At 26.4% G+C, this 24,376-nt stretch overlaps 1 protein-coding gene across 1 annotated transcript; it reads right to left on the bottom strand.

Annotated features, from left to right (window-relative positions):
- Positions 1 to 12,892: 12,892 nt before the first annotated feature.
- Positions 12,893 to 13,828, bottom strand: LOC135129061 (uncharacterized). The gene is made up of 3 exons (XM_064056143.1): positions 13,717 to 13,828; positions 13,303 to 13,670; positions 12,893 to 13,155 (listed from the first exon to the last, which is right to left on the bottom strand). Exons 1-3 carry the CDS (start codon positions 13,765 to 13,767, stop codon positions 12,963 to 12,965), a joined length of 612 nt encoding a protein of 203 aa, XP_063912213.1. The 5' UTR covers positions 13,768 to 13,828; the 3' UTR covers positions 12,893 to 12,962.
- Between the last annotated feature and the right edge of the window lie 10,548 nt (positions 13,829 to 24,376).

Genomic DNA, 24,376 nt, shown 5'->3' with positions numbered 1-24,376 from the left:
TTTCAATTTTTCAATTTTTTCAATGTTTTGATTTTTTCATTTTTTAGTGTCTCGCTTTTTCAGCTAATAATCTTTTCAATTTTTCAATTTTACACATTTCTGAATCGTCAATTAATTTAATTCTTCAATTTTTCAATTGATTATTATTGTTCAATTTTTAGATGTTCCCACTTGTCGATTTTTACGTTTTTTCAATTTTCGATTTGTCGACATTTTAATTTTCCGTTTTTTAGTTTTCCATTTTTTAAATTGTTGGTTTTTAAATTTTAAATTTTCAGTTAATTATACCATTTATCAATTTTTGTATTTTTTTAATTTTCCATTTTCCAATTTTTGATTTTTGAATATTCCGATTCTTCGATTTATAAACTTCTCAATTTTTAGTTTTTCAATTTCTCGATTTTAAATTTTTCAATTTTTCGTTTTTCAGCTTTCGACTTTTTTGTTTTTTGGTTTCTCAGTTTTTCTATTTCAAATTTTCTAATTTAAACTTTTCTATTGTTAAGCGTTTTTATTTTTCACTGCCCCTGATTTTACCCTCTTTTATGTTCAATTTTTCGGTTTTTCATTTTTCAATTTCCCGATTTTTCTATTTTTCTATCTTTCAATGTTTGAATTTTTCACTGTTTCGACTTTACCATTTTTTTAATCTCAATTTTTCAATATTTTATTCTTCAATTTTTATATTTTTCTTTGTTGCTTTTTAAATTTTAAATTTTCAATTAATTATACGATTTATCAATTCAATATTACTCTCCTTCATTTATCAATTTTTCAGTTTTTCGTTTTTCAATTTCCCTGTTTTTAATTTTTTCTATTTTTCACTGTTTTAATTTTTCACTGTTTCGATTTTACCATTTTCCATTTTTCAATTTTCCTATTTTTCATTTTTCAGTTTCTCGATTCTTCAACTAATAAAATTTTCAATTTTTCAGTTTTATAAATTTTTGAAGCATACATTTTTTTTTAATTTCCTCAATTTTCAAATTGTTGGTTTTTAAATTTTAAATTTTCAATCAATTATACGAATTATTAATTTTTTGATTTTTTTTATTTTTTAATTTTCCATTATTTATCAATTTTTGATTTTTGAATATCCCGATTCTTTGATTTTACAATTTACTATTTTGCACATTTTCGATTTCTCAATTTCTCGATTTTAAATTTTTCAATTTTTCGTTTTCCGCTTTTTAGAATTTTTAGTTTTTGGTTTTTTGCTTTTCTATTTCAAAATGTTCTATTTTAAAATTTTCTATTGCTCAGTGTTTTTACTTTTCACTGTCCCTGATTTTACCCTTTTTATATTTCAATTTCCCGATTTTTCAACTTTTTGATTATTCACTGTTTCGATTTTACCATTTTCTATATTTCAATTTTCTTATTTTTCATTTTTCAGTTTCTCGATTTTTCAACTATTAAAATTTTCAATTTTTCAGTTTTATAAATTTTTGAATCATCAAATTTTCAATTTTTAATTCTTCAATTTTTTAATTTTTCGTTTTCTACATATTTTGATTTTTCGTTCTTTCTTCTTTTTTACTTTGTCATTTTTCAATTTTTGATTTTTGAATATCGCGATTCTTCGATTTTGACAATTTACAATTTTGCACTTTTTCGATTTCTAAATTCCTCGATTTTAAATTTTTTAATTTTTCGACTTTTTAGTTTTTTGGTTTCACAGTTTTTCTATTTCAAAATTTTCTATTTTAAACTTGTCTATTTTTGTTTGTTTTTACTTTTCACTGCCCCTGATCTTATCTTTTTTTATTTTCAATTTTTCTGTTTTTCATTTTTCTATTTTTCAATGTTTTGATTTTTCGCCATTTCGATTTTACCATTTTTCATTTTTTAATTTTCAGTGTTTCGAATGAAATTTTCAGTTTTGCAGTTTTATAAATTTTTGAATGTCAATTTTTCAATTTTTAATTCTTCAATTTTTCAGTTTTAATTGCGCCAATTTTCGATTTTACCAGTTTCCGATTTTTTATTTTCGTTTTTTTTTCCAATTTTCGATTTGTGGACATTTTGGTTTTCCATTTTTTAATTTTGCCGTTTTTCTTTACTGATTTTTAAATTTTTAATTTTCAGTCAATTTTTGGATTTTTCGTTTTCTACATATTTTTATTTTTCGTTTTTTTTCAATTTTTAGATTTGTCAGTTTTTTATTTTGTCTAGAATTTTACACTTTTTCGATTTCTCGATGTTTTTATTTTTCAATTTCTCAATTTTTCATTTTTCAATGCTTGGTTTCTCGGTTTTTCGACCTTTTGGTTTCTCAATTTTTCCATTTTTCTATTTTAAAATTTTTCTATTTTTCAATAATTTGGTTTTGCACCTTTCAACTTCTCAATTTTAATCTTTTAATTTTTGAATTTTTGGTTTCTTCAGTTTTTCAAATTTTTTCCAGGTCACAGATTTTTTCAGTTTTACAGTTTGGAATTTTAAAATTTTTTTGAACCGAAAAACTGAAAAATCGAAAAACTAAAGATCGGAAAAAATTGAAAAATCGAAAAACTGAAAAATTAAAAATTGAAATTTTAAGTTTAAACATTGGAAAATCTAAAAAAACAAAAAAATGAAAAATTGAAAAATCGCAAAGGGAAAAATTGTGGAAACGAAAAACTGAAAAAAATGAAATTTAAAAACAAAAAATTATAAAATAGAAATATTCAAAAATTTATAAAGAAAATGAGATAGCGAAACGAAAAATTGAAATCTGAAATTTGGAAAATCGAAAAACTGGAAAAATGAAAAAACAGAAAGTTATAAAATCGGAACATCGAAAAAACGAAAAATTGCATATCGAAAATTTGAAGAACTGAATTAAAGAATTGCAAAATTGAAAAATTAAAAACTCTTATAAAAGTTTAAATCGAAAAATTGCAAAAATCTAGAAAGAGAAGAAAAAATGGAAAATATAAAAACCTCAAATCGAAGAAACGAAAAAATTGAAAAATTGAAATTTAAAAAATAGAAAATTGTAGAATCAAAATAAGTGAAAAAATAAAGAAAATAAAAAAATACCGAAACCAAAAATTCTAAATCGAAAAATTCAAAATTGAAAATCCGAGAAACTCAAATTGAAAAATTGCAAATATAAAACCGAAATGAAAAATTGCAAATTCAAAATTTGAAGAAATAAAAAATTAAAGAATCGAAAAATTGAAAAATTCAAAACTAGTGAAACTGCAAATCGAAAAATTGAAGATCTAAAAATTGAAACAACAAAAATTTGGAAAATAGAAAAGCCGATAAATTTAAAAATGAAAATTCCAAGAGTTCGCATATCGTAAAATTGAAAAATTGAAAAACTGAAAAAAGGAGAAATTTGAAGAAATGAAAAATTAAAGAATCGAAAAATCGCAATAATCTAGAAATTGGAGAAACAAATTTTCCAGTTTGTGGAAACTGAATTTATCCGTTTTCCAATTTTTGGCTTCTTCACTTTTTCGATTTAAAATCTTCCGAATTATCAATTTTAATTTTTTCAAAATTTTGGATTTTTCAATTGCTCGATTTTTTGATTTTTAATTTTTCCATCTTTCGTTTCAACATTTTTGATTTGCAATTTTTTTAAATTTCAGTTTCAAATTTTGCAGGTTTTCGAGTTTTCACTTTATGAATTTTCCAGTGCCTTTTTTTAGGTTTTTCCGTTTAATTTTTTGACTTTTCCATTTTTATTTTCTTCAGGTTTAAAATGTGTCGAGTTTTCAGCTTTAATTGTCCATTTTCCAATTTGACGGTTTATAAATTTTAATTTTTTTAATTATCCGATTTTTCAATTTCTCTACTTTTGTAATTATTAAATTTCCTGCTTATCCATTTGCCGATGTTTCAGTTTTTTGATTTTTCAGTGTCTGGCCATTTTTATTTTGCAATTTTTTCATTTAGTAATTTTTTAATTTCCCAATTTTTAGACTTTTCAGTTTAACAATTTTGCACTTTTTCGATTTCGCAAGCTTTTGATTTTTCAGTTTCCCGATTTTTAATTTTTCAATAATTTGTTTTTCGGTTTTTCAATACTTCAGTTTTCCGACTTCTGAAATTTTCCATTTTCCAAAATTTCGATTTTGCACTTTTCGATTTCACAGTTTTTTGATTCTTCACTATTTTACTATTTCTCATTTTTCAATTTTTTTATTTTACAAATTTTCGATATTTCAATTTTTTCGGTTTCTACAGATTTCCTTTTTTCACTATTTCAACTTTTAGGCTTTTAAATGATTGATTTTTGAAGAAATGAAAAATGAAGGAATCGAAAAATCGCAAATCTCTAGAAACTGAAGAAACAAAAAAAAAATAAATTTGAAACATCGCAAAACGAAGAAACGAAAAACTGAAAAATTAAAACCATAAAATCAAAACAAAAATCGAATAACTGAAAAAATAAAGAGACTAAAAAACCGAAACGAAAATCTCAAACAATTTTAATAAATTTCCAAACAAGCGGAATCTTTTATCATTATTACAAAAAGTGTTTCTCGTGTATAATTTGGTGCCCGCTCGCTCCAGTCCGGTCCTGCGCTGCGGTTGCGACTTTCCGACGAACATCCGCGCGAAAATAACCCACACGATAAAGCCACATTGATAAAACTAAGACTGTTGACCGAAAATGGGCCATAAAAACCGATTTTGTTCCTCCAACACTGCGAATCTTGAAAATCGTGTGGGCGGCATTTTTAACACGTGATGTAACTACGAGTTGAACGTAACTGGAAACGCTTCATGACGTCGAAGATTACCCAGTTCAAATCTGTTTCCTTTCTGAATGTTTAACATCGGATATCCCCGCTCATTTCGTATGCAAATAAATTTAATGTAGGTATTTTATGCCGGTTTACATATTTTTTGCAGCACGCTCGTCCGCGTAAAATCCTCATAATTACCTGGATTTTTCGTTGTCGGAGTGCCAAATGTGATAATGGTAAATAAATTTGAGAGGCGTGTTTTATTGAATGTTGACGTACGTAGACGGTGTTGCAACACGTTGCCTTTCACTGCAAGAAAGCAGGTGTTGTTGAAGGCGGTATTAATTTTTTTCGCGGGGTTTTTCTTGAGTGAGATTGTCGAATTTTGCACAATATTTCGCTTTGGAATGTACAATTGTTTTCGGGGAAATTCGTAACTATAAAGTACGTACAGTTTTAGAATTCTATTGTTGTATTAATGCATTTTCGTGTACGGAATATTCACCTAGCTAACCTTTCCGCATTGAGATCGTTTATATAAAATAATATAATTATGGTGTGTACCTAAAGTCTGAACTCAATTCCGTAAATATTCAAGAGCGACATTTGACACGAACGCCCCAGATTTTTTTACATATGTTTGTCGGGTCAGTAGGTCAAGAAAAAATAAAAAAATAATTAAAAGTATAAACAAATTGATATTTTTGTAAAAAGGTGGAAAATCATTTTTTTCAAATGTTTCTATAAAAATTTGAAAAATTGAATTACTGATTCTGTTATTTTCATATTTTTCACAAAACCATAAATCACCGAAGGCAAAAAATATTTGCTCCTTTTAGGTTGAATCTTTTTTGAAACATTTAATTAAAAAATTGGGTTTTCATTAAAAAAAAAATGGATGATGTGATGTAAGATGTAAAGAGCATTTCTTTATGTGCGCACTGTACATGAAATCGTGTGTGAAGAACTTTTGAAAAAACTGTAAAAAGATAGTCTCATTAGAAAAAAGGCAGTTGTCTTCCGGCGAAAGTGGTGGTTGCGATGAATTAAGACAAAATCTTCTTGCTTTAAATTTTAAGTACTAATGAGAGAAGACATTTTTTTTTATTCCTAACAAAAAACAGTTTCGTCGTTAGTTCCAAAATTTGTCAATTGGATTTTAAAAATTCAGTTCATAAAACTGAAAAAAAAGTCAGAAAAAAGTCGCAATAATTCTTTGATATACTGAGTGTCCAAGTTTACTTGGTCTGTTTTGAAGCTGGGTTAAGTTACACAAACTAATCTACGAATAAGTGTGTTTTTTTATTTTTAGAGATATAATATTTCACAAATCACTGATAAAAAATGCAACACTTAAATAGTATGAACTGACCATTTGAAAAAAAAGTTGGTGTCATTTGTACAAAAACCTTATGCGAACGATACAATTATTTAATTTTTTTTATATATTAATTAATTTTTCAAAATTTCAAACATCTATATTTTATAAAAAAAAAAATTAAGAAAAAGTTGGATGGTTCCAATTTTGAAAAAAAATCGACCTAATATTCAGGAATTTAAGGAAAAGGAGAATTAAAAGCTTACGAAATAAAGTCGATATTGCAGATGAATATTGAAAGTGGGCGAAACGTCCAAACTGTGTCCAAAATTTGCACCAAACACGGAAACCACATTTCTGTTACGGAGTGGCTAAATCTCAGTTTTTCGATTTTTAATTTCTGGATTTTTCAGTTTTTGGTTTCAAGTTTTAAATTTCCGATTTTTCGAGATTCCAATTTTAATTTTTCAATTTGTCAAGGTGCAGTTTCCCAATTCGCAGTTTTCTGTTTTTCAGTGTTTTGATTTTTCACTGTTTGATTTGTACAATTTTTCATTTTTCAATTTTTCAATTTTTGAGTTCCTTGATTTTTACAGTTTTATTTAAATTTTTCGATTTATCGTTTCAACAGTGTTCCGATTTGCAATTTTTTAAGTTATCAATTTTTAATTCTGCAGGTTTTTGTTGATGCAGTTTTCCACTTCTCAGTTTTTCAATTTATAGTAATATTTCAGTTTTTCATTTATTCAATTTTTCCTTTTGTAATTTTTCATTTAGAACTTTTGCTTTTTCAATTTTTGGGTTCTTCACTTTTTCGATTTAAAATGTTTCGAGTTTTTAATTTTTTCAAAACTTTTGATTTTTCAATTGCTCAGTTTTTCGGCCTTACAATTTTTCTGTTTTTCAATGTTCTGATTTTTCTCTGTTTCGTTTTTACATCTTCATTTTTCAATTTTTAAGTTTCTCGATTTTTCAAATTTTAAAAGTTTTCGATTTTTCAGGTTTTTGATTTTTAATTTTTCCATGGTTTGTTTTAACAGTGTTACAATTTCCAATTTTTTTAAATGTCAGTTTGGAATTTTGCAGGTTTTCGATTTTTTACTTTTTGAATTTTCCAGTGTTTACATTTTTTTTTGTGTTTTCAATTTTTCCGTTTCTCGATTTTTTCTTCTTTTGATTCTTCATTTTCTAATCATTCTGATTTTTCATTTTTAAACTTTTCAATTCTTCGATTTTTTGATTTTTGAATTTCTCGATATTTAGATTTTTCACTTTAACAATTTTGCGCTATCTCAAATTCGCAAATGCTCGATTTTTCAATTTCCGGATTTTTAATATTTTAAATTTCCGATTTCTCAGTTTTTTATTTTCCAAAAGTTTTAATTTGCACTTTTTTTTTATTTTTCCTTGTCAATTTTTCTATTTTTCAATTTTTCGATTTTACAAATTTCCAATTTTTTCGGTTTCTAGAGATTTTCTCCTTCCAATATTTCAATTTTTAATGTTTCAGTTTGTGATTTTTGAATTTCTGATTTATAATTTTGCACTTTTTCGATTTCTGATTTTTCAATTTTTCAATTTAATTTTTCAAAATTTCGTTTTTCGATTTTTCGACTATTTTAAAATTTTTTTTTAATTTCTCAATTTACAGTTTCTCCATTTTTCCATTTTAAATTTTTCAATTTTTGGTATTTCAATTTTTCTAATTTTTATTTTTCCAATTTTTTAGTTTTTTAATTTCAAAGGTGTTTAGATTAGCAATTTTTTGAGTTTTCAATTTTAAATTATGCAGGTTTTGAATATTTTAATTTCTGAATTTTTTAATTTTTGGTGTTTCAATTTTCCGATTTTTGATCTTGGAATTTCACTACTTTTAGAGTGTCCTAATATTTTGCAATTCTGCACATTTTCTATTTCTAATATTTCAGTTTTTCAATTTAATTTTTCAAAATTTCGTTTTCCGATTTTTCGGCTTTTTTTCAAATTTCTCAATTTTTCCATCTTAAATTTTTCAATTGATCATATTTCAATTTTTCGATTTTTCAGTTTATCGATTTCCCAGTTTTTCTATTTTAGAATTTTCTGCTTTTCGATGTTTTTATTTTTACTGCCTCGATTTTACTCTTTTTCCTTTTTCAATTTTTAAGTTTCCAATTAGTACCTAATTTTTGAATTTTAAGTTTCAAATTAAGTAGGTTTTGGCTTTTTCAATTTTTGAACTTTTCAATTTTTAGAAATTTTAATTTTTCATTTTTCAATTTTTCGATTTTTCAATTTAATTTCTCAAAATTTCGTTTCTCGATTTTTCGACTTTTTTGTAATTTTTTGATTTCTCAATTTTACAATGTCTCGATTTTTTCATTTAAAATTTTTCTATTTATCTTTTTATTTTCCGCCGTCTCGATTTTACAGTTTTTCATTTTTAAATTTTTAAATTTTTAAGTTTCTCGACGTTTCAACTTTCATTTTTAAATTTCGATTTTTTAGTTTTTCGATTTATAATTTTTTGATTTCGTTTCACCGGTGTTCCGATTAGTAATTTTTTGAGTTTTCAATTTTAAATTATGCAGGTTTGGATTTTTTGATTTTTTTGTTTAGGGATTTTTAATTTTTCGATTTTTCAATTTTTGGTTTCTTCAGCTATTCAGTTTAAAATGTTTCGAGTTCTCAATTTTAATTTTTTCACTTTTTCATTTCTTCAATACCTAGTTCAGATTTCAGTTTTAAAATTATTCTGTTTCGTTTTTACAGTTTATCATTTTTCAATTTTTAAAATTCTCTAATTTTAAGCTTTTACATTTTTCAGTTTGTTTTTTGATTTTTAATTTTTCAGTATTATGTTTTTCGGTTTTCCTATTTAAAATTTTTTATTTTCCACTGTTTCGAATTGATTGTTTTTGATTTTTCAGTTTTTCCATTTTACAAATTTTCGATCTTGATTTTTTAGGTTTCTAGAGATTTCCTTTCTCGATTTTTCAATTTTTGATTTTTGAATTTTACGATTTTTATAGTTTTCTATTTTGTAATTCTGCACATTATCGATTTCCAATTTTTCAATTTAATTTTTCAAAATTTCGTTTTTCGACTTTTTATAATTTTTTGATTTCTTAATTTTAAAATTTCTCAGATTTTCCACTTTAAATTTTTTAATTTTTCGTATTTCAATTTTTCTGCGTTTCAGTTTATCGATTTTCCAATTTTTCTATTTTAAAATTTTCTGCTTTTCAATGTTTTTATTTTTTCACTGTCTCGATTTTACTCTTTTTCCTTTTTCAATTTTAAGTTTCCGATATTTCAACTTTAATTTTTAATTTTCCGATTAGCAATTTTTTCAGTTTTTCGTTTTAAACTTTGTGGGTTTTGGCTTTTTCAATTTTTCAATTTTTCAATTTTCACAAATTTTAAGTTTTTAGTTTTTTTAATTTTTATATTTTTGAATTTCTGATTTTTGAATTTCATGGTTTTTAGATGTTTCTATTTTCTAATCCTTGTAATTTTTTGATTTCTGAATTTTACAATGTCTCCACATTTAAAATTTTTCAATTTTTCTACTTTTCAGTTTTTCGAGTTCTCAATTTTTCTATTTTAAATTTTTCTATTTATCAATGTTTTTATTTTTCGTCGACTGGATTTTACTCTTTTTCATTTTTCAGTTTTTCCATTTTTTAGTTTTTCGATTTATAATTTTTCCAATTCGTTTCAACGGTGTTCCGATTACTAACTTTTTTAGTTTTTTATTTTAAATTATGCAGTTTTGGATTTTTCAGTTTTTGAATTTTTTGAGTTTTCAGTTTATGGACTTTTGATTTTTCGATTTTTCAATTTTTGGTTTCTTCAGCTTTTCAATTTAAAATGTTTCGAGTTTTCAATATAAATTTTTCACTTTATTGTTTCCGCAATTTCTCAATTTTTCAGTTTTAAAATTGTTCTGTTTCTCAATATTTTGATTGTTCACTGTTTCGTTTTTACAGTTTATCATTTTTCAGTTTTTAAAATTCTCGAATTTTAAGTTTTTAAATTTTTCAGTTTGTTTTTCGATTTTTGATTTTTCAATGTTTCATTTCGATTGTCTTCCGAGTTCATACAATTTTGCACTTTTTCAATTTCTCAAACGTTCGATTTTTCAATTTTCCGATTCTTAATTTTCCAGTATTTTGCTTTTCGGTTTTCCTATATTAATTTTTTTATTTTCCACTGTTTCGAATTCACTGTTTTTGATTTTTCAATTTTTCCATTTTACAAATTTTCGATCTTGATTTTTTAGGTTTCTAGAGATTTCCTTTCTCAATTTTTCAATTTTTGATTTTTGAATTTTACGATTTTTAGAGTTTTCTATTTTGTAATTCTGCACATTATCGATTTCTGATTTTTCAATTTTTCAATTTAATTTTTCAAAATTTCGTTTTTCGACTTTTTATAATTTTTTGATTTCTTAATTTTAAAATTTCTCAGATTTTCCATTTTAAATTTTTTTATTTTTCGTTTTTATTTGTCACTGTCTCGATTTTACTCTTTTTCCTTTTTCAATTTTAAGTTTCCGATATTTCAACTTTCATTTTTAATGTTCCGATTAGCAATTTTTTGAGTTTTTCGTTTTAAACTTTGTGGGTTTTGGCTTTTTATATTTTTTAATTTTTCAATTTTTACAAATTATGTTTTTAATTTTTTTAATTTTTTGATTATTGAATTTCTGATTTTTGAATTAAATGGTTTTTAGATGTTCCTATTTTATAATCCTTGTAATTCTTTGATTTCTCAATTTTACAATGTTGCCACATTTAAAATTTTTTAATTTTTCTACTTTTCAGTTTTTCGAGTTCTCAGTTTTTCTATTTATCAATGTTTTTATTTTTCGTCGACTGGATTTTACTCTTTTTCGTTTTTCAGTTTTTCCATTTTTTAGTTTTTCGATTTATAATTTTTCCATTTCGTTTCAACGGTGTTCCGATTACTAATTTTTTTAGTTTTTTATTTTAAATTATGCAGTTTTGGATTTTTCAGTTTTTCAATTTTTTGAGTTTTCAGTTAATGGACTTTTGATTTTTCGATTTTTCAATTTTTGGTTTCTTCAGTTGTCTAGTTTAAATTGTTTCGAATTTTCAATTTAAATTTTTTCAATTTTTCGTTTCTTCAGTTGCTCAATTTTTCAGTTTTAAAATGGTTCTGTTTCTCAATATTTCGTTTTTACAGTTTTTGATTTTTAAGCTTTTAAATTTTCCAATTTGTTTTTCGATGATTAATTTTTCATTGTTTCGATTCTTTAACAATTTTCCACTTTTTCAATTTCTCACACGTTCGATTTTTCAATTTCCAGATTTTTAATTTTTCAATATTTTGTTTTTTGGTTTTTCTATTTAAATTTTTTTATTTTTTACTGATTCGAATTTCCTTTTTACAATATTTCAATTTTTGGATTTTTAAATTTTTGATTTTTAATATCACGATTTTTAGATCTTTCTTTTTTAGAATTCTGTAATTTTTTCAATTTAATTTTTGAAAATTTAAATTTTTTATAATGTTTGATTTCGGTTCTTAGAGATTTCCTTTTTACAATATTTCAGTTTTTTGATTTTTCAATTTTTGATTTTTGAATTTCACGATGTTTAAAGTTTTCTATTTTGTAATTCTGCACATTATCGATTTATAATTTTTCAATTTTTTTCTCTAATTTATAATTTTATGTTTTTCATTGTTTTGATTTCTCACTGTCTCGATTTTACTCTTTTTCATTTTTTAATTTTTCAATGTTTTATTTCGACTGTGTTCCGATTTGTTTACAATTTTTCGATTTCTCAAACGTTCGATTTTTCAATTTCCCGATTTTTAATTTTCCAATATTTTGTTTTTCGGTTTTTCTATTTTAATTTTTTTTATTTTTCTCTGTCTTGATTTTACTTTTTCATTTTCGTTTCTTTCCTTTTTCTAGATTGTTCAATTCTTGTATTTTTCAAGCTTTTGATTTTTCACTGTTTCGAATTTACTATTTTTCATTTTTCAATTTTATACATTTTCGATCTTGAAATTTTTTTCGGTTTATAGAGATTTCGTTTTTACAATAAATATTTACATTTTTCGATTTTTCAATTTTTCGATTTTTCAATTTTTCGATTTTTCAATTTTTGATTTTTTAATTTCACTATTTTTAGATCTTTGTATTTTATAATTGTGTACTTTTTCGATTTCTAAGATTTGGATTTTTCAATTTAATTTTTAAAAACTTCCTTTTTTATAATTTTCGATTTCTCAATTTTACAATTTCTCATTTTTCTATTTTAAATTTTTCTGCTCGCTGTCTCGATTTTCCAATTTTCTTGAAATTTTTAGCAGGATTATTTTTAAAGCTTAATACACAGAATGTTTATAATTTTTTTCTAATACAATTTTCAAATATCAATATTTCAGTTTTTTTCAAATAGAATAAATTAACCGCTCGTGTTTTCTAATGCTAGATTTTACCGTAACGCGAATTATTTCGTCTTTTTATTTACTTCGAAGTTTATAGACCTAAAAATATTTAGGCAATAAATTTAAGAGCACTTCAAGAACCCTAAATTTTCTTTATTATTTTTTTAGTTAGTTTTCAGCCCACGAGGAAATATATTTACTTTCGCTTATAAGTCGAGAGCTCTCGGACATGATGGTACAGGAAATTAATTTTTCATCTGAAAAAGTCTCACTCGACGCCAACTACATCATTGGTTTCAAGTGGTTAATTCAAAGTTTGTTTTTCTCGAGAAAATTTATTAGAAAGATAATCTTTGAAATATTGTTCTAAAAAAACACGATTTTATGGTTTCACAACACCGTGATTTATCTTTTTTTGAAATTTTTTATTATGCATTAAAACCCCGAACCGTTACAAGCTAAAATAAGATTAACCTTCACCTATTTTTTTTTCAATTTTATTTATTTACAAAGCGGTAACAAAACATAAATAATTATTAAGTATTTAAACACTACTTGAAGCTTTCAGTCTTGGTGTAAGTGCAGACACAGGTACTCGGAACGCTAAAAGTCCGGAACTCCAACTCATTGTCCTCATGGTCCGGATTCTTCACCGTCACCAGCTTAATATCGTTGAATTTTTGCAAGCAGCTCGTCTTAAATCCAAGAGTATTCCCCAGGTAGCACTGTTCACCATTGTCGTTTCTGCAACGCAATCAATTATTTTTCTGCGTGCTACACACAAAATTTTCACTAAATAAAAAATCGTCACTGTTGTGTTGCTACGCACTTGTTGTTGTTGTTGTTTGTGACTAAATCGTGCTCAATGAAGTACTGCGTCTTAGAACTTACCGGCAGACCTGGTACGACACCACCTGGGAGAACCCTTCGACGTTGGCGATGAACCTCGTCGCCCCATCAATGTCCAACATCTGCCTGGGCACGACCGACACGTCTTTGGTTTCGCAGAAGGGCGTCGGCCCTTCGTCGTTGTCCCTAGTCCCTAGCGACATCACCTTCGACGGCTGGATGATCTTCCCTCCGAAGTACGAGTGCAGCGCCGAGTGTCTCTTGATCAACTTCGACACCTCCGCCTCCGGGTAATTCGGAACGTGTTCGCAGATGTTAAACGAGCAATCCACGGCGTGCATTCTCTTGTTCCTTTCCACCAGGTTGGAGCGTAGACTCACGTGGTTGTAGCGACCTTGAGAGCCTGCGAACTAGTCGGAATGTCAAAAAGGCATTGGAAGTGCGTTGGGTACTTACGACGTAAGACAGCTGCAGGAGCAGGAAAGCGAGCGGAGCGAAAGTCACCATGGCTGGGCTGTGGAGCTATTGTTCGGGATGATGGACGGACTCGTCTTTTATAGTTTTCTATAGACACTGCGGTTTTGATTTCTCACCGAACTTCCTCAGCTAAAGATAAATTGCGGGTGAGGCGGAGTACGGGAGCTGATTAAGTACGGATTTTTAGGCGCTGGAAATGCCGGGAGGGACGAGGGCGAGGTCAGAGGGCCGTTAAGTCGGGGCAGTCTGCTAATTAGATTCAGTTTCGCGTGTACTTGTATGCTGTTCACTGGAAGCTGCAACGTAATTGGAAATCCGGAGTGACGAAGATAGTGGATTTAAATTTTCTGCTTTTCTCGAGAATACCGGATATTCCAGTCGATCTTTTATCTAATAGCTTGGGTATGATGTGGAAAGTACGGGCGGATTCGGCTACTTGGCGTAACACCGCTATTGTTTTATTTTGTTTAGACAGTGATTAATTGTTTTGATGACATTTTTATGACTAAATTATTTTTAAAAGAGCAAAAATGCGGAACAAACTTTCCGCAGATTGCAACATATTGTTGATTTAGTGAAGGGGAAAAAATCCAAAATTAAGTAATTCGAAAAACTATTTTCTTCTCTTTTTTTTAATTCTAAGTAATTAATTTTGCGTCCAACACATTAAGATGGTTTCACAACTGTGCTACAACGTGGCAACGTCGCTAAAAGTGTGAACGATACGTTTATAGCACTGATGTCATCCAACTGATTTTTCGTGTTTTGTGTATTATACCTACTCCAACCGTCGAAGATTACTCATTCATTGTGGTTTATTAAAAAAAAAACATCTTTGGAACGCTCTAATATAAAAATTTATAAATCAATAATTTTTCAAAATGACGTTTAAAAACTGAAACAAACGTTAAACGTATGCTAAAGAAATATCGAATCGAGTGGCTACTTTTATGTTTTCTCGACGTAGAATACGAAAAATAAGTTTCCCGTTTTCGTCTGTCTTCCTGTCTGCTGTCTGTCCGAATTTTTATTAAACACATTATATCAGATAGTAAAATTTGTCTGATCGTCCCCATCAATAGTGGAATGACGTCATCTCCAATTTTTACAATAGTAAATGTTATTTAATATTATCCTAGACGTGGAGATTGTTGGAAGGAAACCAAAATGCTCAATTTTTGGGTTTCTCAATTTTTCGAATTTTTCAGTTTTTCGATTTTTCAAATTTTAGATTTTTTGTTTTTTCAATTTGTCAATTATTCGATGTTTTAAATTTTAGATTTTTCGATATCTCCATTTTTCAATTTTTTGATATTGTATTTTTTATTAATTAATTTTTAGAATTTTTAATTTTTGTTTCTAGTTTTCCAGTTTCAATTTCTCTTTTTTTAAATTTTTGGTTTTTCGATTGTTCAATTTTTCGATCGTTCGATTGTTCAGTTTGTCGATTTTTCATTTTTTTTTCGTTCTTTTGATGTTTTGATTTTTCAATTTTTCGATGTTCAATTTTTCTCGTTTGTTCGAATCATCAGCTTCATGATGTTTTAAATTTTGTTATATTTTCCGTTGAATTTTATTTTTGGCGTTTCTAACTTTCTTATTTTTCAAATTTTGGACTTTTCGATTTCTCGATATTTCGACTTTTCGATTTCTCAATTTTTTGAGTTTCCAATTTTCCGATTGTTTGATTTTCCCATTTCAATTTTTCGACTTTAATGTTTCGGTTTCGCAATTTACTGTTTTCCAGTTTTTTGATTTTTCAATTTTTCTATAGGTATTTCAGTTTTTGAATTCTTCAATTTTTCTTCGAATTTTTAATTTTTAGATATTTCGATTTATCAATTTCAGTCTGTTGTTTCTTCGATTTTTAGATTTTTCAGTTTTGGATTTTTGGATTTTTCAGTTTTTCGATTTTTCGATTGTTCAATTTTTCGTTTTCTTGATTCATAGAGATTTCGACAATTTGATTATTCGATTGTTCATTTTACCAATTTTTCAATTTTTCGTTTTCTCGATACTTTCAAGTTTCGATTTCTTGATATTTAAAATTTTCGGGTTTCTCATATTTTTATATTTTAATTTAATTTTACGATGTTTGAGTTTTCCAATTTTTCAGTTTTTCGATTCACCAATTTCGGCGTTTCTAAATTTTCGATTTTTCTATTTTTCGACCTTTCGAGTTCACAGTTTCTCGACTTTCCAATTTTTCGAATATTTGATTTCTCAATCTCTCAACTTTTTAATGATTCGATTTTTCGACTTGTTGATTTCCCGATTTTTCGACTTTTAGTTTTTCAATTTTTCAGTTTTCTATTTTTCATTTTTTAATGGTTTTGATGTTTCAATTTTTCGATATTTTAAATTTTCGATTTTTCGATTTCTCGATTTCCCAGTTTTACGATTTTTCAATTTTCCGATGTTTGAGTTTTTCAATTTTGCAGTTTTTCGATTCACCAATTTCGGCATTTTCGATTTTTCTATTTTTCGACTTTTCCAGTTCTCAGTTTTTCGACTTTCCAATTTTTCGATTATTTGATTTCTCAATTTCTAGACTTTTTAATGATTCGACTTTTCGACTTGTTGATTTCGCGATTTTTCGATTTTTAGTTTTTCAATTTTTCAGTTTTCTGTTTTTCATTTTTTAATGGTTTTGATGTTTCAATTTTTCGATATTTTAAATTTTCGATTTTTCGATTTCTCGATTTCCCAGTTTTACGATTTTTCAATTTTCCGATGTTTGAGTTTTTCAATTTTGCAGTTTTTCGATTCACCAATTTCGGCATTTTCGATTTTTCTATTTTTCGACTTTTCCAGTTCTCAGTTTTTCGACTTTCCAATTTTTCGATTATTTGATTTCTCAATTTCTAGACTTTTTAATGATTCGACTTTTCGACTTGTTGATTTCGCGATTTTTCGATTTTTAGTTTTTCAATTTTTCAGTTTTCTATTTTTCATTTTTTAATGGTTTTGATGTTTCAATTTATCGATATTTTAAATTTTCGATTTTTCGATTTCTCGATTTCCCAGTTTTACGATTTTTCAATTTTTCGATGTTCGTGTTTTTCAATTTTCAGTTTTTCAATTCACCAATTTCGGCATTTTCGATTTTTCTATTTTTCGACTTTTCCAGTTCTCAGTTTTTCGACTTTCCAATTTTTCGATTATTTGATTTCTCTATTTCTCAACTTTTTAATGATTCGACTTTTCGACTTCTTGATTTCCCGATTTTTCGATTTTTAGTTTTTCAATTTTTCAGTTTTCTATATTTCATTTTTTAATGGTTTTGATGTTTCAATTTTTCGATATTTTAAATTTTCGATTTTTCGATTTCTCGATTTTCCAGTTTTACGATTTTTCAATTTTCCGATGTTTGAGTTTTTCAATTTTCAGTTTTTCGATTCACCAATTTCGGCATTTTCGATTTTTCGTTTTCTTGGTTCATAGAGATTTCGACGATTCGATTATTCGATTGTTCATTTTAATTTTTCAATTTTTCGTTTTCTCGATATTTTCAAGTTTCGATTTCTTGATGTTTCAATTTTTCGATTTTTCCATTTTTCGTTTTTCGATTCGTCAATTCCTCGGTTTTTTTAAATTTTCGGGTTTCTCAAATTTTTGTTTCAATTTCAATTTTCCGATGTTTGAATTTTCCAATTTTTCAGTTTTACCATTCGCCAAGTTTCTAAATTTTCGATTTTTCTATTTTTTGACTTTTCGAGTTCTCAATTTTTCTACTTTTTATTTGATTCACTTTCGCGAGTTTTTGATTTCCCAATTTTTTGATTTTTTAGTTTCTCAGTTCATCAATTTTCTATTTTTCCATTTCTCAGCTTTTTTTATATTTTCGATTTTTCGATTTCCCAGTTTTTCAATTTTTCAATTTTTCGATGTTTCAGTTTTGGGATTTTTCAATTTTACTTCGAACTTTTAAAGTTAAGAATTATTAATTTTTTAATGTTTCAATCTCTTGATCTTGCGATTTGTAAAATTTTTGATTTTTTGATTTTTTCAATTTTTAAACTTTAGGTTTATTTTTTGATGTTTCAGTCTCTTTTCCGACTGTTTGATTTTCTCATTTTTTTCAATTTATCGACTTTAATGTTTTGATTTCCCGATTTTTCGATTTTTCAGTTTTCCGATTTTTCGATTGTTCATTTTTTCGTTTTCTTGATTCATAGAGATTTCGACAATTTGATTATTCGATTGTTCATTTTACCAATTTTTTAACTTTTCGTTTTCTCGATACTTTCAAGTTTCGATTTCTTGATGTTTCAATTTTTTGATTTTTCATTTTCTCGTTATTTCGATTCGTCAATTCCTTGGTTTTCCAAATTTTCAGGTTTCTCAAATTTTTATATTTCAATTTCAATTTTCCGATGTTTGAGTTTTCCATTTTTTCAGTTTTTCGATTCACCAATTTCAGCGTTTCTAAATTTTCGACTTTTCTATTTTTCGACTTTTCTAGTTCTCAGTTTTTCAACTTTCCAATTTTTCGATTATTTGATTTGTCTATTTCTCAATTTCTGCACTTTTTAATGATTCGTTTTCTATTTTTCAATTTTTCGGGGTTTTGGTGTTTTAATTTTTCGATATTTTAAATTTTCGATTTTTCGATTTCTCGATTTCCCAGTTTCACGATTTTTCTATTTTTTGATGTTTCAGTTTTGGGTTTTTCAGTTTTTCTTCGAACTTTTAATTTTTGGATCTTTTCGTTTTTAATTTTTCGAATTTTCAATGTTTTAATTTTCGATTTTTCTATTTTTCGACTTCGATTTCTCAATTTTTATATTATTTCTCGACTTTTTACTAATTCGATTTAGCGACTTCTTGATTGCCCGATTTTTCGATTTTTTAGTTTCTCAATTCATAAATTTTCTATTTTTCAATTTTTCAGGTTTTTGGTGTTTCCATTTTTCGATTTTTTGCGATTTTTCAATTTTTCGTTTTCTCGATATTTTCATTTTTCAATTTCTTGATTTTTCGATTTTTCACTTTTTCAATTTTCGATTTTTCGATGTTCGATTCGATTTCTCGTTTGTTTGATTCGTCATTTCTTGATTTTTCAAATTTTCGGTTTCTCAATTTTTTTATATTTATTTCAATTTTTCGATGTTTCAGTTTTCGATTTTTCAGTTTCTCGATTAATCAATTTTTCGAATTATTTATTTTTTTATTTTTGGCGTTTGTAAAAATTCAATTTTCCGTTTATTTGATTTTCCATTTTTTCAATTCTTCAATTTTTCATTTCTCAAGTTTTCATTCATGTTTTTGGTTTTTCAATTTTTCGATTTCTCGATTTTCCAGTTTTTCGTTTTTTCAATTTTTCGATGTTTGAGTTTCCGAATTCTTCAATTTTTCTCCGAATTTTTAGTTTTTGGAAATTTCGATCGCCCAGTTTTTCGATTTTTCAATTTTTCGATGTTTAAGTTTTTGGGATTTTACAATTTTTCTTTGCATTTCTAATTTATTTTATTTATTTAACAGAGAAATTAAATAATTTGTTGGTTTTTCGATTTCAATTTTAGCGTCTTTCAATTTCTCGATTTTCCAGTTTTTCTGTTCTTCGATTTTTCTATTTTTAAAATTTTAAAGTTGTGAATTTTTTAATGTTTCACTCTTGATCTTTCGATTTCTAAATTTTTCAGTTTTGGAATTTTCGATTTGTAAAATTTTTGACTTTTCGATGTTTTCAATTTTTCATATTCCGATTTCTTGATGTTTCGGTTTTTCATTTTTCTGATGTTCGATTTTTCAATTTCTCGTTTTTTCGACTTTTTAAAGTTTCGAATTAGCGACTTCTTGATTTCCCGAATTTTCGGTTTTTCAGTTTTTCAATTCTTCAATTTTCAATTTTTAAATTTTTCATGTCTTGGGTGTTTCGATTTTTCGATTTTTTTAAATTTTCAATTTTTCAATGTTTCGTTATTTCAGTTTTGAAATTTTTCAATTTTTCCTCGATTTTTCTATTTTTCGAATTTTTCAGTTTTAGATTTATCAGTTTTTTGATACTTCATTTCCTCGATCTTTCGATTTGTCAGTTTTTAGGTTTTCCCAATTTTTCGATGTATGATTTTTCGATTTTTCAATTTTTCTGGTTGTAAATTTTCGGATGTCTCGATTTATCGAGATTTTCCAATTTTTTTATGTCTCGATTTTTCCATTTTTCGACGTTTCAGTTTCTAGACTTATTTTTTTGTTTTTTAAATTTTTCGATTTTTTGATGTTTCGATTACTCAACCATTCGAATTTTCGACTTTTCGGTTTTTCAATTTCCCGATTTCTCACTTTATTGTTGATAACATTTTTCCTCTAAACGAGAAAAAAATCAGACTGCTTCGAGGAAATTCTTTAGCGATTTCAGAGGAAATGCATTATCATTTCCCTCCAGATAAACCACTGGGAAACCCTGTACATCTCAAACTTATTTGCAAGAATTTACTTCTAGCCTTATTTAGTAGGTATACTTCAGTAGTTTTCGCCTTCTTGGCAATTTCCAAAAAACTTTAATGTAGCAATTTTAATTTCGCAAGTTTTCTCCTCTATTCTGTTGGCTCTTGTATTTTATTCCTCCAATTTTGTGCTTTCAGCATTGTTTCAATATTTTTTAGCTCTTTTTTTCTTAGATTCAAATATTTCTTACTGCGTGGTCAAACGCATTTCAGCAGCTACGCTTCAGTTGTTCAAATTTTGGTGTAGTGAATCAATATTCACAACATTTTATAAATTCCTTATATTATTGTATTTATTATCTTTCGCAATAATTCGCAACTTCAGAGCAATTCCTAATTATGCGCATTTAATCACAAAGCCTCAGGTTTCCGTTTTTCGGGGACAAAAGTTATGATAGCACAACTAATATGCTAATTATTTCTTCTGTGACGCAATTATGGCCGCTGTGACGCATTATTGACGTCTGTCTAGTACTATATAGTTCAATGTTAACATTTTTCTATTAAATAACAAATATTTTGCAATTAATTGCAACTAGCACGTAGAAAGTAGTTTATAGTTATAAATTAAGTTCTTAAGTTTGTTCTGAGAAACTAATAATAACAATATGTAATTACTACTTTTCAAACCGAATATTTTTAAATCTTGCACATATCCCAGAATTTTTTAGGAATTTTTTGATAACTTTTTCATGAGTAAAATTTTATTTAATGTTGGAAGAAAGTGTATTCAAGCAAGTTCAAGACCTCGTAACTGCCGAGATTTTTATTTATGGTAAGTGGAGACGACAAAAAGTTGAATTATAAAGTTTAAGCTCCACCCAGAATCACTATCAAGAGATTAACTGATTGTTTGAAAATTAATGTATGATAAAAAATACGAAAAAAAAATTATGAGTATAACGCACAACTTACACAGCAATGACTAAGTTTAATTGGTTGCCTAATATTAATATTTAAAACCAAGCTGTTTCTAAATTACAAAGTCAAATGTTTATACGAGTTGCCTGGTTTCATTCAACTAGACACAATTTTCACAGGTTAAGAGAAAATTAATATTTAAACTTTTTTTCAATTTGTGACGTTTTACTTTCCAGATTTTGAAATTTTTCAAATTTTCAATGTTGCACTTTTCGAGTTCTAGTTTCTCAATTTTTAATTTTCTTAGGTTTTTCGACTTTCCAATTTTCCAATTTTTCATAGCTTTGATTTTGTCCTTTTTAGAGATGTCTTAATTTCTCAATTTTAAATTTTTCAATATTTCGTTTTTCGCTTTTTCGACTTTTCACTTTTTCGGCTCCTCAATTTTTCTATTTCAATGTTTTGATTTTGCACTTTTTAGATTTCTCATTTTCTAGATTTTCTATTTTTCAATCTTTCATTTTTCAGTTTTTCGATTTTTCAAATTTAAAGTTTTTCACTTTTTCAGTTTTACAAATATAATTTGTACAATTTTTCTGTTTTGTAATAATTGCTCGAATTATTTCGTTTCTTCAATCTACCAAAATTGTAAATTTAAAAAGCTTAAAAATGCGGAATTTAAAAAAACAAAAATTCGATAAATTGCAAATTCAAAAAATTGAACAATTAAAAATTGGAAAATTGATGTCTCAAAAATTTATAATACCGGAAGATAGAAAAATTTCAAAGTCGAAAAATTGAGAAACTGAACAATTGAAAAATGAAAAATTTAAAAACGAAAGAAATTGAGAAATTGTAAAAGACGAAAAATAAAAAATGGCAAAATGAAAACGTTGAAAATTTGAAAAATTTTTATCTCAATTTATTTTCGTTTTTAAATATTACATTTTTCAATTTTTCAGTTTCTCAATTTTTCAACTTTAAAATTATTCAATCTTCCGGTTTTACAAATTTTTCAATCATCAATTTTCCAATTTTTAATTGTTCAATGTTTTGATTTTGCACTTTTCCGTTTTTCAGATTTTCCATTTGTTAATTTTCGATTATACAAAGTTAATTTGTACAATTTTTCTGATTTGCAATTTCTCAAATTATTTTGTTGTTCACTTTTGCACTTTTTCGATTTCTCAATTTCTCGACTTTTAATTTTTCATTATTTTGTTTTTCAATTTTTCGACTTACCAGTTTTTCAATTTTTCAATGATTTGATTTTTTACTGTTTCGATTTTATCATTTTTCATTTTTCAATCTTGTGATTTTGCAAATTTTCGATTCATCAATTTTCAGTTGTTCAGTTTTTTGATTTTGCAATTTAATTTTATAAATCTTTCAATTTTTCTTATATTGTTATTATTAAATATATATGTATGTATGTATGTACTTTATGTATGTACTTTATTAACGGTATTGTTGTACCTTTTACAAATGTCAATAAACTAACAATTATAAATGGAGAAATTACATATGTACTTTATCTAACAGAACATTTTTCAAATTACGTTTAAACGATACAAAAGGGACACCCACAATATCAATATCTCTTAGTGTTAAGGTACTTTTACTGATCCTGCTACGAGCTGATTCCCTACCATACAAAGTGCGATGGAATGGAATGCTCAGCAGATGAGTAGATCTTACATTTCGTTGTGGAAAATACAATGAGAATAATTCCAACAAAGGTGGACACGTAATCAAAGAATTTAAAATTTTAAAACAAAAAGACACATCAAACATTAACCTACGTAATTCTAATGGCCATAGACCAAAATAAATAAGAATATTTAAGTAATTTACTCTAGAATATAACACATTAAATTTGAAGCACAAAAATCTCACAAACTTTTTTTGAATATTTTCTAATCTATTAATAAACACTTGATAAAAAGGACACCATATGACACAGCAATATTCGACAATAGGGCGAACTAATGAATTAAATAAGATTAACAACGGGCGAACATCATTGAATTCTTTGCAACTACGTATAATGAAACCTAATAATTTATTAGCTTTTAAAATAATTTCATTAATATGAACAGAGTAGAGTAGTCTTGAGTCAAGAATCACACCTAAATCACGAATCTGGCAAACATGATTTAACTTGTAATTCGAAATAAAATAATCAAATAAATTTGTCTCTATTTTCTTGCTAAATCTAATACTGTTACATTTTGAAATGCTTAATTCTATCTTATTATTTATACACCAATTATAGAATCTATCCAAATCAGATTGAAGATAACTGCAATCACCCGTACTAGAAATCAATCGAAATATTTTTATGTCATCGGCAAAAAGTAAAATATTGCTGTGTTTAACAACATTTATTACATCATTTATAAATAAAGAAAACAAAACTGGACCCAAATGTGATCCTTGGGGAACACCAGACGTTACGTTTATATTACAAGATTTTACTTCTTTTATAACGACTACTTGTTTTCTGTCATTCAAGAATGAACTTAACCAATTTAATAAAGGATTTCCAATACCGAGCTCAGACAGTTTTACCAGAAGCAATGTTATATCCACCCGATCAAATGCCTTTTTCATGTCAGTAAAAATACAATCAACTTCCTTACCTAACTCTAAATTATTTACAATAAAATCAGTAAACACAAATAAATTTGTTTCAGTGGAACGGCCTTTTAGGAACCCATGCTGCTCGTTTACTATAAATTGCTTAACATGATAAGAGAAAGAATCTGTTACTATGTTATCTAATATTTTAGCTATAGGTGACGCAATAGAAACACCTCTATAATTTGATACATCACTCTTACATCCTTTTTTAAAAATAGGCTTAAGAAATGATAATTTCCAAATGTCGGGAACCTCACCTTCATAGATACATTTTGTAAATAATATATTTAGCGGAAAGCAAAGATTTTGAGCATAATTTTTAACAAAACTAGCAGGAATCCCATCCGGACTAGATGCATTTGAAGATTTCAATTTTAATAATTTGTCTAAAATAATTTCATCTGAAATAAATATATCATTTAGATCCAAAACAGATTTCATGATGTTAACAGATTTTTTGTGATTTGAACTAGAAACATACACTTCTTGAAAGAATTCAGCAAAAAGATTTACAATACCCTGAATGGAAGTTTCATTTTTATTATTATAATACATTGTACTGGGAAAACCATTATGATTTAAACGATTTGAATTTATAAAATTCCAAAAATACTTGCTATTTGAGCAAATATTTTTTTCTATATTAAGTATATATCTCTTTCGGCAAGAAGTAAGTGCTTTTTTGC

The sequence above is a fragment of the Zophobas morio genome, unplaced genomic scaffold (assembly GCF_036711695.1).
Source record: "Zophobas morio isolate AGI-343-1 ecotype UQ-CSIRO unplaced genomic scaffold, CSIRO_AGI_Zmor_V1 ptg000014l, whole genome shotgun sequence".
In the NCBI taxonomy this organism is placed as follows: Eukaryota; Metazoa; Arthropoda; class Insecta; order Coleoptera; family Tenebrionidae; genus Zophobas; species Zophobas morio.
The sequence above is the reverse complement of the archived record's forward strand: the minus strand, read 5'-3'. Positions and strand labels throughout refer to the sequence as shown.

Coding starts and splice junctions, on each gene's coding strand:
- LOC135129061 (XM_064056143.1), bottom strand. CDS start 13,767: ATGGTGACTTTCGCTCCGCTCGCTTTCCTGCTCCTGCAGCTGTCTTAC. Junction 13,671..13,716: donor TCCTGCAGCTGTCTTACGTC/GTAAGTACCCAA, acceptor CATTCCGACTAG/TTCGCAGGCTCTCAAGGTCG. Junction 13,156..13,302: donor GTGTCGTACCAGGTCTGCCG/GTAAGTTCTAAG, acceptor ATTGCGTTGCAG/AAACGACAATGGTGAACAGT.